Raw genomic sequence first — 17,041 nt, forward strand, 5'->3', positions numbered from 1 at the left:
TTAAAATGTCGTATGACATAGAAAATAAAACTCTGACTGAATAGTTCCGGAGTTATAAATTTGAACAAGTTCTGACTTTTGGTTTTGACTGTAATGGCTTTGACAGCTTTATATTTTTCCATTATAAATTATATTTCTGATGACTTTCCAACTAATTTGCGCTTGTCTGATTATTTTTCTTTTCATTACTAAACTCTGATTCTGTTTCTGATTCTAATTCAACAGCCTCCCAAGTGTCATCTTTCAAAGATCATTACGCCTGCAGTCCAAAAGGTTTGAGAATGTGCAGAAGTGTCAATGTGCAGATTATCAAGTTAAATCTGTTAAAAATAAAGGCTCCAGAAGGTGGTTTTCGCATAGAAGAACCATTTCAGGTTTCCAAAAGAACCTCTCAGTGAACAGTTCTTAAAAGAATAGCTTTTGTCTTATTGTGAAGAACAACTGAACAATCTAAAGAATCTTTTTCCTATACACTCTTTAAAATTAAGGTTCCAAAATGGGGTTTTCGGAGCAATGCCATAGAAGAACCATTTTTGAAGAACATTCTAATATTCTGAAGAACCTTTTTCAAATATTAAAGTACCTTTTGTGCTACTGAAAGTTTCCAGGGATATTAAAGATTCTTCAAGTAACCAGATTCATTGAAAGAACCTTCATTTTTTAAGAGTGTACAAGGAACAATCAACTGCAATCAAACTGTTCCATGGATGTTAAAAGTTCTTCAAGGAACCATAGATGCCAATAAAGAACCTTTATTTTTAAAAGTGTAGCATTTTATTCTGGTGCGTTAAAGACACCCAAACCAGAAGACACTGTAATGCACCAACAATGCAACAACTTTTTAAGCTCGTAGGTCAGAAGAGAGTTCTCCGCTGATCTCAGGAGCCACTGAAGAACCTTTATTTTTAAGAGCACATGAGATCGGCTGGAGGTGGGGGTGCAGGGAGAACCTCTCCAGTGACTCCAGCTCCACACCCCAGCAACAGTGGGTCTTAGGGTGGAATTTTCCATGGAGCATGTGGCACGGTGCGGAGTAAACGCACACTTCTCTCTAGTTTAAATAGTGCTGTGTGGGCTCTGCCAGCGCTCTGTCTCCGCATGAGCCCCACTCTATCTCTCTCTCTCTCTCTCTCGTGCATATTTGTGTGGCTTCCAGTGCCGCTGTGCCCTGCAGTGCTGCCTGTGAGCGCTTCCTGGCGCCCAACCAAATAAGGCCGATAGCCTGTGAGCGTATTAGCCAACACATTATTCTGCAACAGGACACCTCATTCAAAGTTCACTTCCAGGAAAAAGTTAACTACGTCCTATATGGTTATTATCTAGTCTTCTTTCTTTTCTGTTTGCTCATTGTTCCAACTTTGGCTACGCTCCAAAATCTGCACTGTCTACATAGGCAGCTGCCTTCTAAGGATTCTATCTGAAATGGAATCTCATAACTGACCGATTTGGAACGCTCTACATAGGCTCTAAATAGCACTCCTCACAGGAAGTGCACGGGATACTTGACTCACAATTGATTTCACTACAAGTTGGTGTTAGCATGTGCGCTAAGCTAATGCCATAAACTCAAAATAAAATTCACAGCGCACAAACATTTGGTAATACTGTCCGTTTTTAAATAAACTGAACTATTTTTAGTGTTGAATGAATATGCGTAGGGGGCGCACCGGGGGTTTCATTTTATTCTCATTTTAGCCACTAGATGGCACAAAAACTCACCGCAGAACTTTCCTAAACATCCGCATTCCACTACACATATGGAAATTCGGCTGATCTTTAATGCGATCACAAGCAGCAACGCAAAGCTGATTCGGCACTAATTTGATCTATTAATGTTTTGGATTTATGTATAAAATTGCAGAATATATCTTTTACACAAACTTCTGATGTTCAGTTTTGTTCCAGGTAATTAAATCAACAGTTTTTCAATAACTGAAGATAGTAGTACTGAAGAAAAGTATGGTACTTGGGGATAAAATCGGCTCTGCAGTTGGGCTAAAATTGATGTGATAATTAAGAGATGGTTGATTTTTCCATTTGTTGACATGACATGGTTAGATTTAGATTGTTAATATCATTTATTAAATTGAATGGCCACCTAAGAGATAATCAGCATATTTACAATTATATATAATTCAAATGATACTAAATTACATTATTTTATTTATAATATAATTTCAAAATATTATATTAATCATGTGAAAAATAATAATAATCTGTATTTTTAAAATAAACATTTTAACATTTCCTTTTTTAATCTAATGACAGATTTACTGAAGAAAACATATTTTTCTATTTATCAAAATAGTGTGTGCCTGATGGAGGTTTTTGACCGAAACGTTGCCACTTTTAACTTTTTCTAAATAAAGGGAGTATAACAGTGTACAGATCTTTTTTAGTATTATTATTATTTGATGTATTTGTTTGATCTTGCACCTGGCCAAGATGCTTTGGATGTGCGTACTTTGACTTTTTTATTTATCTAAATAAACAAAAACTTCTGCAAACTTTGCTGGTGATTGTTTGAACAAGTATTAATGCAAAAATAATATTACTGGTGAGCCTTTTATCCCAAACGTGTCATGAGATTTCAAAACAAAACAAACCATTTTTATGATTTATTATCCCATCAAATGTGTTGCTCTATCAGTGTTCAATTAAAAACTCTTTTTTCCGCAGTCATACAGTACAGTAGTAGTGAAAAGCACATTTTCCTTAATGTGCGCCTTCTGCCCTGTTGTACCCTAATCAGCATTTCTGTTTCGCTTCGCTTGAGCTCGTCGCAATGCATTCTGGGATTTCAACATCCACTAGGGATACATGTGATACTGCTTTAAACCTGTCGCACACCACATCGCAGACAACTCACAGGTATCACAAACCAAACGAGTCATTCTGTACTCGCACGCTCAAGTTAAAGGCAGTCGTCCAAGACAGTGAATCTAATCACCATACAGGCAAAAGTTCACTTCAACAATGAACAAAGTGGCTTCAATGCATATAGTGTGTAAAAAAAACAGTACAGAGTTGAATTAGATTAGAAAGGCGATGCATATTATATGACTGCCTATATGTAGCATATACTTTATTCCAGGGAGTGTGCCTACAATGCCTTAAAATGCTAATTATGTAGGCAGCTCATTAGGTTTTGGTACAGAGCCATTGTGATCTAACCCACAATCTGAAAGTTCAATTTTAAAATAATCGGTGGCGTTTCTCCGAACGTTGACACAGGATTATTTATATCCCGTAAATGCTTGCTGACTGGGGCTGGAGCTGTGCCAACTCTATTCATATTTGAAGCATTTATACAGCAGGCAGAGCCAAGAATAACATTTAATGCAAAATATACCTCGGGGCATAAAAGATCTCCTAATTTATTTTTCTTTCAAGCTGTATACTCACATTTGATCTGGGAACTGAAAACGATTACATAATTAATGGCACAATAAGGACATTTAAAAGCACTTATTTGCTTATATAGGCCCGACTTTCAAGACACAGTGGGGTAGTATTTAGGCACACTGAGAAGCATTATTCAAAAGTGGTGTGTGTGTGTATGTGTGTGTGTGTGTGTGTGTGAGTAATGGAGGGAAGGAATGAGAATAACATTCTAGAACCAAATGTACTGTAATGCTGACTTGCTTGGTAGCTAAAAGGGAACATGAAATATTTTTTCAAATGATTTGCCCCTAAATGATGTAAAGACGCTGCAAACAGCTGCACAAATATTGATCAGGGGAGACCACACTATAGCCTATGATGTGGCAGCTGTGGCTTAGTGGTTAAATCTGTTCTGTAACTGAAAGATTGTGGATTCAAACCCATCAGAGGAGTGACACATTGCCAATGTGCCCTTGAAAAAGGAGCCTAAAAGGGACTGAACCTCTAATTTGTGTATTAATGACAAAGTAGTAATTGAAAATGTAGTCAAGAATAATCTGGCAACAACATCTTAGTTCTTGAATAGCAAAGTAAAACCATGCCACCTCACATTTGACATGAGGTTCACATTAGACAACAATTGGATAACGAGTACTCCAGGCTACAACCATCGAACCTCATTTTTTAGAATATATTACAAATGACAAAATAAATTACACAAAACACAAAGCAAGAGGTATCCATGCACTGATCTGCAGATCATAACCAGCACACTTTTAATTCTTAGCACACAGGATTGAATTATCATTTAGCTGGTTCTTTTATTGAAATTGGCTTAAACAGTGGCATCACTACTATGCAGGCGGAGCGGCTGCGAAGGGGCGTGCAGATCTGGGGTGCGCCGTGACAGTCGGAATCATGCCACAATATCTTTGGACATGCAAACCACACTGTTAAATGATTGTCGTAGCTGCCAGTTTTGGTAAAAGTTGTGCCAGTTTTCTATTTGGAAAGCTCTATGTACACACTTATAACATTTAAGCATTTAGCAGATGCTTTAATTCAAAGCAACTTACAAGAGATGCTTAAAATATCAAAATGATGCTAAAAAATCAATAAATATTCTATATGTGACCCTGGAGCACAAAACCAGTCATAAAGGTGAATTTTTTGAAATTGCAATTTATACATCGTATGAAAGCTGAATAAATGAGCTTTCCATTGATGTATTTGTTAGGATCGGACAATATTTGGCTGAGATACAACTATTTGAAAATCTGGAATCCGAGGGTGCAAAAAATTCAAAATATTTAGAAAATAGCCTTTAAAGTTATCCAAATGAAGTTCTTAGCAATGCATATTATGAATCAAAAATTAAGTTTTGATATATTTATGGTAGGAAATTTACAAAATATCTTTGTGGAACATTTTCTTCAAAAAAAAAGTATAATTTTGACACTGTGCTTCTTACTGCTGGTTTTGTGCTCCAGGGTCACATAGGCTATATCAAATTACCCTATGCAGTGTTGGTACTTTGTTGGCAAAAAAAAAAGGTGCCTTGAGAGGTTCAACACGTTTGTGATGTATTGCCTGTAATGAATAACAAGGTTTTTTTTTTTTTTTTTTTGTGTATGCCTATTTCATTCAGGCTGGGGGTGGCATGGAGCCCGTCAAGTGTTTACGCACTGAGGCCCATTAAAGCACTGAGGTAAACTGAGCTCAGTGATGTCGAGGTTCGAACCTACAAGCTTTCAGATAAACCATTACCCAATCCCACCCCCAAAACAGTGTTGAAACACTCACTCTCAGCAGGGTAGAAGGGCTGCATGTCTATCTTGTGCACTTCTTTGGCGTAGTACTCCTCCTCGCTGCGCTGTCTCTCGCAGGTGGCGGCTCGCTCGTTGGCTTTCTCCTGCAGCAGGTCCCGTGTGCTGTTATAGATGGCGATGATGTCCCGGGACACCTCCTCGGGCTCGGGGTAGATCTCGGGAGGACTGCTCAGCTTGAGTTTACTGAGGATCTGACCGCGGATGGCCTCGATCCGCTTCTTTTTGAACTGCTCCATGTCCAGAGTGCTGCATGTGGATAAACTGACGGCCACTGTGGCTAAATCCAAGGTCAGAAGGAGACTCAAGACGTACAAGTTCATTTTGTGCTTTTCTTTTTGAAGCTGAAGCGAGTTTGAAAATGCTAATTAATGAATTAAGTTACGCAGAAGCCCAATCATTTCGATGGCGAAGCCAAATTTAACTTTGTGCGCACGCTATTATCAATGGCAAACGTCTCTGTTTATTGTACCTGCAAATCCATCCGAGGTGCCAACGCGAAATGGTCTTCTGTCAGATCCGTTATATGCGGGAGAGAAACTAAGATCTTCATTCCAAATCAGTTCATAGCAAGTGCACAGAATCACGGGGCACTAAAAGAGCCATTGATTTGGCCATCAAAAGTTTCTGCTTCGCAAAGCTCTCTTTTTGACAGACGCGTCGCCTGCGGGCTTTTTGCGCGCACCTCCACCGCATCAGAGCGCCGCAAACTCTCTCCAAAGCGCCGCACAATCACGCCTCCCACTCGCCCTCGCTGTATGAGAAGATGTGGAGGTCCAGGAAAAGCCTCTGCTCACTCCGCAAGGCGCATCGCCTCTCCTCCTCCTCCTCCTCGCGTTTGGCACCAGCAGATGCTGAAGAAAATGAAGCTGTACCTGTCTCACGCGTACTAAAGTTGCCCGACAGCGAAGAAGAGTACGGAGTGATGGGATAAACTTCTGTAAGAGCAGGCAAAAGCGATTTCCTTTTCAGTTTACGCACTCCTCTGTTCCTTCTGGTGGAAAACAACGGTCCCTGTGCCAGCACACACATGCACATCTGAAGGCAGCCGGTTGGAGAGAGATTTATATAGCACTGACTTCACCACGTGGTTGTGGTCATCACGGTGAGTCCGAGGGATTCGTCAGCGCAAGGGTTTACCAAGCGCTTCGGTGTAAATATCTCAGCGTGTCGTTTGTCTTCAGCACTGCGGCCAGGTCCTAACGCCCACTGGGTCCTTCCACTCTGGCACGACCGGACTAATTTGAACCTCCCCAAAAGAAAGGCAGCGGAAACCACAAAACTAGCAAGAAAAAGATTTCGAGGGGCCAGTGTCCTTACAGGTCACTTCACCTGCGCTGAAACGCTGGCGACCCTGTATAGTCCCAGGTGTTAGATCGACAAAACACGTTGTCAATTGTCAACAAGTATGTCATAAATAAGTAAATAAAAACTTTAGCATTTTGTTTAAAAAAAAGTCATGTAGCTGACGTTGGGAATGAAGTGGAAATACTATGCGCAAACAACATTACAAATTAAAACTAATTGGGTCGTTTGAAAGTTTGTAATTAAACTTTAGAAAGACTTTAAGCATTATATCCATCAAATAACATGTATAAGCTTTAATTCGTTATACTGTGGCTACATTTTTATGTAAATGCCTTCAGAAAGCCAACGTGAATGTTGACAGTTAATGAGTTTTAATTTTACAAGCCTTGTGTTCAACTCTGAAAGTTTCAAGGGTTTAATGTTAATATCTTTACGAACATCCACTTATCAGTTGTTTTCAGTACAAAACCATGTTAACAGGATTGACATTTTAGCATCATCCCCTAAAATTACTTATTAAAAAAAAAAAAAACAGTCACCTCTCACTGTCTTCATGTAGGATATCCATTATCACGCAAGCAGTATTAAGGTTTCAGACATGAAAATGTTGAGTTTCTGTATTACTCTGCAGTAAATGAGACAGAGAAGTCTCAGCACAAAACCACCCATCTAATTTGCCCTGTTATCTTGCTTCATTTAGTATACTGAAAAAAATGTATACAAATAGTAGCTTATGGTATTACTACTGTTATGACACAGGCAGCTGATAAGGAATGGGAAAGCAAGTCCAGCTGTTGCATCAGTGCGTACAAATCTCGCTGATAACCCTTTCTGGGAGGTTGCTACAAGTCGGTCGATCACAGATTCTCTGTGCAACATGTAACGGCAGGCATTTTCCACTCTTCCTCAATCTCCCTCGCCGCACCTGCTTGATTTACTTTTCCATCCCTTGAGCTTCTGCTTAAAAAATAATCTTCATTTGCCAAAGCCTTTTGTACCCGTCCCACACTCCAGTAATCTATCAGGAGTGACAGGCTCTCGGATCGCCCCCGATGGCTCTACCCACCGCTGTAAACCAGATGTTATCACTAAATCAGTACCAACAAAGACAGATGTGAAACTGCATGCGAGCGAAGAAGAAAAAGGTCAGGGATGTAAGGGAATAAACCAAATTATATTAAGTGTGGTAAAACTGCACAACAATTTTATTACACCGTCCACCTGACTGTTCTCACAATCACTTGCCGTGACTCAAGCGAGCTGATGAAAGGAGGAAGATGTTTTGTGATGCAGACAATGGGCGGCTATGAAAAGATGAGCAGTGAGGGAGCGACAGAGGAGCTCGACCCATTCTAGGGCGCTGTGTCAACATGCCCTGGATAGGGCGGGCATTCCTGAGTGGCAGGTCACAGTGTTGTCGTGACAAATGGGAGTTTTACGTTGGTCAAAATGAAGTGCTGTACCCTCAGAGGGTGATAGCGTACCCTCTCAGACACTGGGTAAATATATCTCAACTGGGTGTGTACACATAGCTCGACTGAGAGTGATAAAGACAAAGTCTAGAATCAGCACAACTGTCATTCCGGCGGGGCTGCACCCTTAAAGGTCAAAGGTCATCTCCTGGCAGCCCTCCAATCAGAGAGGCCTACAGTGAACCTCTGATGAAAGGACCTGTTATATTATAACGTACACTCCTAATGAGCTCAAAAGAATTAAATGCACCATGTGGCACATATCATGATATAACATGCATTTCAGTTTAAAAAAGTTCAGTTTTACGTTTACAGAACTGCCTTCTCCTAGAGGTCAGAAAGTCAACCCAACTGTAGATCACTGCACTACTTTGACAGCAGCGCCACCTGGTGGTCAACTAAAACATCACAAAAGCCAATGGTGTCCAAACATCCTGCTTCAATACTAATTAAACACACTTTAACCAGCTAATCAAGGTCTTCAGAATTACTAGAAGCTTCTAATCAGGTGTGTTGGGGCAAATTGGAGTTAAAATCAGTCGTCCAAAAGTAGGACTAGACCTCCCGACTAAAGTAAAACTACAGCAATTCAATTGTGTTTGCACTGAGTTTAATAAGGGCATTCAGATAAAAAGAGGATCAAGCACCTAAATCAGGGTCCCTCCTGAAAGTCCACCGTGCTGCAGAGCTTACATCCAAGTCTGATCAAACACCTGCCTGTAATTTACAAGTAATCCTGAAGATTGCTTTTGATCAGGGTTGGAGTTAAACTGCAGGAGAGTGTAGATCTGGTAGCAGAAGTGAAAAACCTGAGTAGCCTATATGTGGGAGCAAACCCTGGTCCTGTAGTACCACCAACAATTCACACTTTGAATGTCTCCCTTAACTTCAAAAACCCATTTCAGGTTTTAGATCTTCTAATGAGCTGATTTATGTGTTTGATTGGGAATACACTGGTCTACTCCTCCTCATTCCCATGCAGGCTTGTTTTGGGGTCTATAGGAGCTTTGCCCAATAGCATAAATTGGTTGCACTTTATTTTACAGTATCTGTACATGCATGTACTTGCCTAAGAAAGTAATGGGTAATATAAGGTAACTAGATGGATAAAGGTTAGGCTTAGGGGTATGTTCAGGGTTAGTATCTAGTTATTACCCAGTTATTGTAATCACTATAATAAGTACATAGTACGTACATGTGAAACAGGACTGTAAAATAAAATGCTACTGCTACCCATAAACTCTTTTGTTAATGTGCCTTTGATATCCCACAATCCTGTGCATGATGGTTGAGCTAAAAAAAAAAAAAAAGCCTCTGAAATTTTGGGTGTAAATGTATATTTCTGAATAACCTTTTGCACTTTTGATGTAATTTCTAGCGAGAAATCAGTAGTATGGTAATTAAATATTAGTTTAGTTATCACCAAAACTCGTTCTATTTTGTTATAGATCATTAAACCGTTATGCTGTCTCAAAAGGCTGTCTGAAATCAATTTCACGAGGTGCCTTCGTGCAAAAATGCTGCCTGCAAAGTCATGGCCTCATAAGGCATCGATGCCTTTGAGTTTTACTTCAATCCTAATTGAACACATCTGAACCACCTATGGTCTTTTAATAGAAACTTCTAGGCAAATGTGTTGAGGCAGGTTGGAGCTAAACTCTGCAGGATATTGGTCCTCCAGGAGCAGGACTGGACACCCTGGACTAAAGCAAAGCTACAGTACCTGCATTTCCACTGCTCCACACTCTCAGAAATAAAGGTACAAAAGCTGTCACTGGGGCGGTACCTTTTCAAAAGGAACATGTTTGTACCTAAAGGGTCCATTTTGGTACCTTAAAGGTACATATTAGTACTAAAGTGTACATATTTGAACCTAATAGGTACAAAAGTGTACCTTTTGAAAAGGTACCGCCCCAATGACAGCTTTTGTACCTTTATTTCTGAGAGTGGAGGAAACCCACTGTCCTGGAAAGTTTATTTCCAACCTGCTTCAACATGCCTGCCTGTGTTTTTCAATCAATCCTGAAGACCTTGGTTTAGGTGCATTGGAGCTAAACCCTGCAATACAGGAGCAGGGTTAAAGACCTCTGCTATAAGTATTTGGAGAAATGCTTCTCAAATGTTAGCAGAACATGTCCATAGTTAATGTTGATGAACTACATCGGGGTCTCCAGTCCTGCTCCTGAAGAGCCACCGTCCTGCAAACTTCAGTTTAAACCCTGCTCAAACATTTGATTTGCTCATTCAGGGGCCCATTTCAATGAGGTTCAACCAACTCGGAGTTAAAACTTGAACTCTGAGTTGACTTACCCTGAAATGGGAAACTCTGATTTTTCGGTTTAAGAACAGCTGAACTGAGTTAGTTGAAATAATCCACTTTGAGGAGGTTGACACTGAGGTTAGCGCGTATGAGAAGTCATGACCAACGGAACTCCAAAATTATGATTCACCTTGGCAACAGCACCCGACCAAAAGCCGTCCGCATACTTCGAGTCAATGCATAAGTTTAATTGTTAATCACTGTTAAAATATCAGAGGTATGCAAAACTAATAATAATAATTAAACTAATATTCATTTTCATGGTTTCCAAGGGCAAAAACAAACAAAAGGACTAAGCAGGCAGCTAAAGATTAAGTATATAAACAGTATAAAAACTATTTAATAAAGGTAAAGCTTTAAGCATAAAAGGTTCGTGGGTGTAAATTACATGACTTTAAATGGCATATTAAATATCATTCAGTGTCCATTTCAATGCCCAGCATCTTTTTCCACAGTCTAACGCTCTTTTCACACAATGAAATATTCCCTAATCCAACCTGTTACATTTCTATTTGTAAGAAATGAAGATGACCGGATAAATTGTGAATTACTTGTGTTTATTTGTCAGCTGTGGTGGTGGTTACGGCATGTACTTCCACTTCACTTCCATCTGGCATCCTTCCATTCCATACAGTAATCCGTTTCATTTTCAGAAAGTGTGATGATGGGAATATGCATGTTATCAATGCATCCAACATGTTATCAAGTGAACGTCATTTATCAGATTAGCCTTATTTAAACCGATTTCTACACCTCTGACCTGTGAAACTCCTCTTTGTTGGATTTGTGCCCAGGAAACAACACAAAAATTCTCAAAGTGAGCGTGAGACTGACACACACTTTCCTTAACGCTCTGCATCTCCAATGTTTTATAGAAAACTACCATATAAATTGTTCCGTTCAAATAAATGTGCATGTGAAAATATCTGAAGATTCTTAAATCAAGATGCATGAAATTATTTATTTAGCAAAAGACACTGTGACATAAATGACTATATACAGAAAAAAGAGCACAGAGGTTTGGCTAGATGTGCAGCACTCATCAATGCACTCCAAAAAGACCCTGCTTTACCAGAACACATGAACATCATCAAGATCAGGGCAACGTCACAGATAACCGTCTCTCCCTATTCCAGTATCACATGATCCACGCTCTGAGAAGTCCAGGTAATGCTGAGTCTTCTCTCTCGGCACAGGCCAGGTCTCAGGGGCTGTAAGAACACTTGCATGTATGCACTCCGTGATGCACATGTGCAGTAGTGATGGATCAGTCCGATTCACTGCTGTAGTCCTCAGCAGGCTCAAGGTTGTCTTCTCCTCCCTCCTCTTCTCCATCACGCTCTTCATCGCTCTCCTTATCCCAGTCCTTCATAGATGTGCCCATCATGAAATCATCCCTCAACACGCTCCAAGACGGATTCTCCCCTTTCACTTCTACAGGCTGCTAATATCAGTCAAGAAGAGATACAAGAGTCAATCACACACTGTGATGTTAGGCATATATTTGTACATTAATGAATACAGTAAGAGCCATATGTAAACAGTGCCACCAAGTGGACACAATGAGTGAAATTAAGAAAAGTAAAAGAACAATGCATTTCTTGAACATAAAGCCTACTTGATGCTAAAAAATAATTTTACATAAACTGAATCTTAATATTAAACAGTACATAGCCAGTAATATTTAATAGCAGGTACAATATCTTTAATAGCAAATACCAAGAACAACAGTGACATGGATTTCTGATGATCTTTGAGACCATTTTAGATGACAGGGAGAGCAAGTAATTTTAAAGTGCCCCTATTATGGGTTATGAAAGGTTCATATTTTGGTTTTGGGAGTCCCCAACAAAAGGTTGACATGCATGCAAGGTCAAAAAACTGTTTCATTGTCTTATAATATGCATTTATTTTTACCTTATTTGCTCAACGACTCCCAAACAATTCGCTCAACGATTCATTTTTCCAAACCCCTCCTTTACGTGATGCTAATCTGCGGTGATTGGTCGATTTCATTTCATTACCGCTCCAAAAGCACCACTTAGTGGCAAATAATGAATTTTCATTCAGACCAACGTGAAAAGACCAACAAGTGGGCAGGCAATATGCTAATGTTTCATGTTGACGTCAACATGAAGCGGCTTGGGATTCGTTTTAAAAACGACTCGTTTCAATGATTCAGAGTCGACTCTTTCTTTTGAGAGACAATAACTTTATACACGGTGCACTTCCAGATTTAAAATTTTGCAGGATGTTTTCATTCATTTAGAGCTGTGTTATGCACTAATGAAAGGTCATTTTCAAAAATCCATAATAGGGGCACTTTAATAAATCATTTGATTAACAATGCTGTTACTTTGAAATTAACAAGAAAATTTTACTCATGTTATGTGCATTGCTGATTCCACACCACAAAAAGTCCATAATTACAAAGCCAAACCTTTTAATATTATGCACACTGATTAAGTGCACGCAATAAAGGTAAATAGCAGAATTTACCATTATTTATAAACTATTATAATATTAATTAATATTTTGAATTGGTTTTGCATTTTTATTTCAACTTAAGCTTTAGTAATTTTGTTATGCACTTTCACCATTTTAGATCTAAAACATTAGATTTAGATCTTTTTTATTTTAGTTTTAGTAATTTTAAAACTTCAGCTTCAAAATATTTTCAGTTAGCTGCCAAGGCAACATTTCTAAATTAATTTTATTTTATTTTAATTCAATTAGCAAATTAATAATAATAATAATAATAATAATAATGTTGTTACAGTTAATAACAACACTGGTAAATAGAGTATATTTTGACTTCATGTCGACTTAAAGCAAGAAAGCTGTGCCATGTGATGAGGAAAGCCAGTAAGTGTATGGGGAAAGAAAAGTAATCTCACCACTTTCTCTTTTTTGATGGCCGGTTTGTTAGCCACGTCTGCTCCTCTCAGGACATCAATGAAGTCCTTCTTAGTCACTGAAGACAGAACTTTGGACTTCTTTCTCTCTGAAGCCCCAACTTCCTTTATCCTCTCATCCACGTTGTTCTGATGTTTCTTCACAGCATTGAACAACTGCACCACACCTCTACAGATATCATACAACACATAATTATACTTCAACAGACTGAAAAAAACAAAAATAAAGGAGCTCATAAACTGCATGGCTAATAACAGTCATGGCCAAAAATACAGACACCCTTGGTAAATATGATCAAAAGGCTGTGAAAATTAATCTGCATTGTTAATCCTTTTGATCTTTTATTTAAAAAAAATTCACAAAAATCTAACCTTTCATTGGATAATAAGAATTTAAAATGGGGGGAAAATTTCATTATGAAATAAAAGTTGGACACAATTATTGTGAGTAGAAAATTCTAGAAATTCTTATGAGTAAAATATCTCTGAAGTATATTCCCATTCATATTCACAATTTTGAGCACTCCAGGGTGATTATGAACATGAGATTATCCAGCCATGGCTTCCTGTTTCACAGAAATATAAATAGGAGGGAAAACAAAGCCCAAATTCCCTTAATCATCCATCACAATGAGAAAAACCAAATAATATATTTCTGATGTGCAGCAAAAGATAATTGAGCTTCACAAATTAGTGAAGTGGCTTTAAGAAAAGAGCTAGAGCAGTGAAAATTCCCATTTCCACCATCAGGGCAATAATTAAGAATTTCCAATCAACATAAAATGTTACAAAACTGCCTGGAAGAGGACGTGTGTCTATATCGTCCTAATGCACGGTGAGGAGGAGAGTTTGAGCGGCTAAAGACTATCCAAGGACCACAGCTGGAGAATTGCAGAAAATAGTTGAGTCTCAGGGTCAGAAAACCTTAAAAATTATTGTCAAACTGCACCTACATCAGCACATGTTGTTCGGGAGGGTTTCAAGAGAAATTCTCCTCGCTCATCCAAAAACAAACTCCAGCATATTCAGTTATCAGACACGACTGGAACTTCAAATGGGACTGGCTTCTATGGTCAGATGAAACTAAACAATGAGCTTTTTAGCAGCAAACATTCAAGATGGGTTTGGTGAACACGGGGATAAAAAGTACCTCATGTGTACAATGAAATATACTGCTGTATTTTTGATGTTGTGGGCCTATATTTCTGCTGGAGGTCCTGGACATCTTGTTTAGACACATGGCATCATGGACTCTATCAAATACCAACAGATAAAAAAATAGGGCTGGGACAATAAATCGTTGCAGAATCGATTCCTGGATCGATTCTGAGCTTTGATTTTAACAGCAGATGGCACTGCATGCCTTAGAAACAGCCGTACTCTGCTCAAAAACAACACAAAAATGGGTCACTGAGCACAAAACCAAGCTTCTGCTGGTCATTCCAGTCCTCTGACCTGAACCCTGTAGAACATGAGTGAACTGAAGAGAAGCAGCAACATGGAGCTGGGAATCTAAAGGGTCTGGAGTGATTCTGGATAAAGGAATGGTCTCTGATCTCTTGTCAGGTGTCTCTAACCTCATCAGGCATTACAGGAGAACATTTAGAGCTGTTAAACTGGCAAATGGAGGTTTCAAAAAGTACTGAATAAAAGGGTGCCGTTAATTGTGGCCAATGTGTATTAGAGAAAAACATTTATTTCATAATGATATTTCCCCACATTTTAAATTCTTATTATCCAATGAAAGGTTAAATTTTTGTGATTTTTAAAAAAATAAAAGATCAAAAGGATTAACAATGCAGATTAATTTTCACAGCCTTCTTTGATCATATTTACCAAGGGTGCCGATATTTTTGGCCATGACTGTATATGGAGCAAAAGTGGACTGAATGATGTTTCACCTGGTAGCAATTCTCTGTAGGTTCCTCTCATGCTCTCTGTCTCGAACCACATTAGGCTTCTCTCGACACATATTCTCCCATGCTCGTTTCTTATCGATCTGTAAATGAAAGAAAAAAGAAAAACACACACATGTAAATGCATAGGGGTTGGCCATTTAATGCCTCTTTAAATAAATACATTGAAGAAAAAAAGGGTTTTCGTAATGTTCACTCTTTTTCAAATGTTTAATTTTATTTAAAATGTTTAGAAGTTCATGCAGTGTATTAAACTAGGTTTCCATCATTCACAGATGAACATCATTAAGTAACATCTACATATGCTCCAAGATAAATATATATTTGTAGTACCGTAGTGAGCAACAGTTCTGCATACATTGTTGTAAAATCTAAATTTAAAAAAAAGTATCATTTGGCAAAATTACTCCCCATTTCAACATTTTTTAACAGAAAAACAGTACATAAATATATGTTTTCCAATTCATTCCAGCCCTTATAAGCTTAATATTAAACATTGTACCACTTCATAACATAAAAAGAAGCTGTTTACAGAAATCTTAAATTCTATGAGATCTGGTAAAGCCCTGCTGATTTTGTGCATCGTAAGATTACCTGTTTCTTTTTCTCCAGACGCTCTTTCCTCGCCTTCTCTTTGATCTTGTCCATCTCTTTGTTCTTCAGGAGGATGGTGGGTTTGCTGTCTGGTGTTTTCTTCCCCAGGACTTTGGCCATGGCTTCGGCCCAGCCAGCATTGGGATTTTCCGCGGCGTCTCCATTCTGTTCTTCCTCACTCTTTCCATCCTCATCACCGCTGTCTTCTACATCACTTCCCACATCGGATCCCTCCTGATCACTTCCTGCTCCACTCTCTTCATCATTACTGAGGCTGTCATCAGAAACTCCAAACTCTTCCTCTGATCATCCATATCACACATAAAAATATTGCATATAGTTATGGCATCACAATTTACGTTCTTTTCAAGTACCTTTTCCATCATTTTAAAAGTGGCCATATGTCAGCGAAATGTTAAACACACTTGCCTGAATTTGTTTCTCCTTTTCCTAAGAATTTCTTGATCTAGACTTAAATGCTTGGAATCTGCTTATGTATGTAAATTGCGCTAATATATGTACTGCGTGCAAACTAATCTCAGTATTTACCTTAAACAGTAAGAATTTCCATTTACATGTTGTATGTACGGTAAAGTGGAAAGGACACTAAAGTGTTTTCTACCCAGTTCAAATGTCATCTATTGAGATAACCGAGATAAAGAATGCTGATCAATAACCCAAGAGTTACATTTTTGACAAAGACAAGTCAGATAAATGTCAAAATAAATCACTAATTAATGCAAAGAGAACGAATGTGTATTCGGTTTTACATTTCTAGTGTAAAAACGACACTAAGTTGGATTTACTGTAATATGCCTCTGCCCTGTGTGGCAGTTGAACACAGTTTAAACTAAGAAAATAGTAGTCGTTTGATTAGCGATTAATAATACGTATTCTGGCATAAGGGTACGCTATGTGCTACATCATAATTTAACAATAAAACAGTTTAATTTCTCACCGTTTCCCTCTTCAACAACGACATGTGGCTTCTTCGTGAGCGTCGCCATCTTTACTGATATTTACAAGTACTTTCTAAACAGTCCGTGCGAAACAAGAGGCGCTCGAGAAAGGTTCCGCACCTGTTTAGTTTCGATGTATTCGCCTTGTCCTGTCCCAAATAATGCCATGCTGCAAAGGAACACTCCCTAATAAGATGAGGACTCTTGAGAGGAACAAGGAATAAAGACTCTGGGAATCACACGTTTAATCAAATAAAAACATACATTCATTCATACAAAACTGGCCAGGGTCTAAAATTAACAATCGCAAAACGACATGCAAGTTAATAATAAAACAAGTTGTTGAG

At 38.6% G+C, this 17,041-nt stretch overlaps 2 protein-coding genes across 3 annotated transcripts in view; both read right to left on the reverse strand.

Annotated features, from left to right (window-relative positions):
* The window catches only part of tgfb2 (transforming growth factor, beta 2), a 41,302-nt gene extending 34,797 nt beyond the window's left edge, over positions 1-6,505 (reverse strand). The window contains exon 1 of the mRNA XM_058747411.1: positions 5,188-6,505. Within this exon, the coding sequence (XP_058603394.1) occupies positions 5,188-5,533 (346 nt within the window). The 5' untranslated portion in view covers positions 5,534-6,505. The remainder of the gene's footprint in view (positions 1-5,187) is intronic.
* Positions 6,506-11,251: 4,746 nt separating this feature from the next.
* On the reverse strand, positions 11,252-16,833 carry rrp15 (ribosomal RNA processing 15 homolog). 2 transcript variants are annotated; one of them, XM_058747024.1, is made up of 5 exons: positions 16,694-16,833; positions 15,736-16,037; positions 15,127-15,224; positions 13,208-13,394; positions 11,252-11,751 (listed from the first exon to the last, which is right to left on the reverse strand). In XM_058747024.1, exons 1-5 carry the CDS (start codon positions 16,740-16,742, stop codon positions 11,578-11,580), a joined length of 810 nt encoding a protein of 269 aa, XP_058603007.1. In that variant the 5' UTR covers positions 16,743-16,833; the 3' UTR covers positions 11,252-11,577. The 2 variants fall into 2 exon arrangements, with proteins under 2 accessions (XP_058603007.1, XP_058603006.1); XM_058747023.1 differs by having other exon boundaries at positions 11,252-11,754.
* Positions 16,834-17,041: the final 208 nt, after the last annotated feature.

This window comes from Onychostoma macrolepis, chromosome 16 (genome assembly GCF_012432095.1).
Source record: "Onychostoma macrolepis isolate SWU-2019 chromosome 16, ASM1243209v1, whole genome shotgun sequence".
NCBI lineage: Eukaryota > Metazoa > Chordata > Actinopteri > Cypriniformes > Cyprinidae > Onychostoma > Onychostoma macrolepis.

Excerpts from the sequence above, each read along its gene's own strand:
- rrp15 (XM_058747023.1), bottom strand. The coding sequence starts at position 16,742 with ATGGCGACGCTCACGAAGAAGCCACATGTCGTTGTTGAAGAGGGAAAC. Across the intron at positions 16,038-16,693 it reads CGTTGTTGAAGAGGGAAACG|AGGAAGAGTTTGGAGTTTCT; the intron begins GTGAGAAATTAA and ends ATGGATGATCAG. Across the intron at positions 11,755-13,207 it reads CCATCAAAAAAGAGAAAGTG|CAGCCTGTAGAAGTGAAAGG; the intron begins GTGAGATTACTT and ends GACTGATATTAG.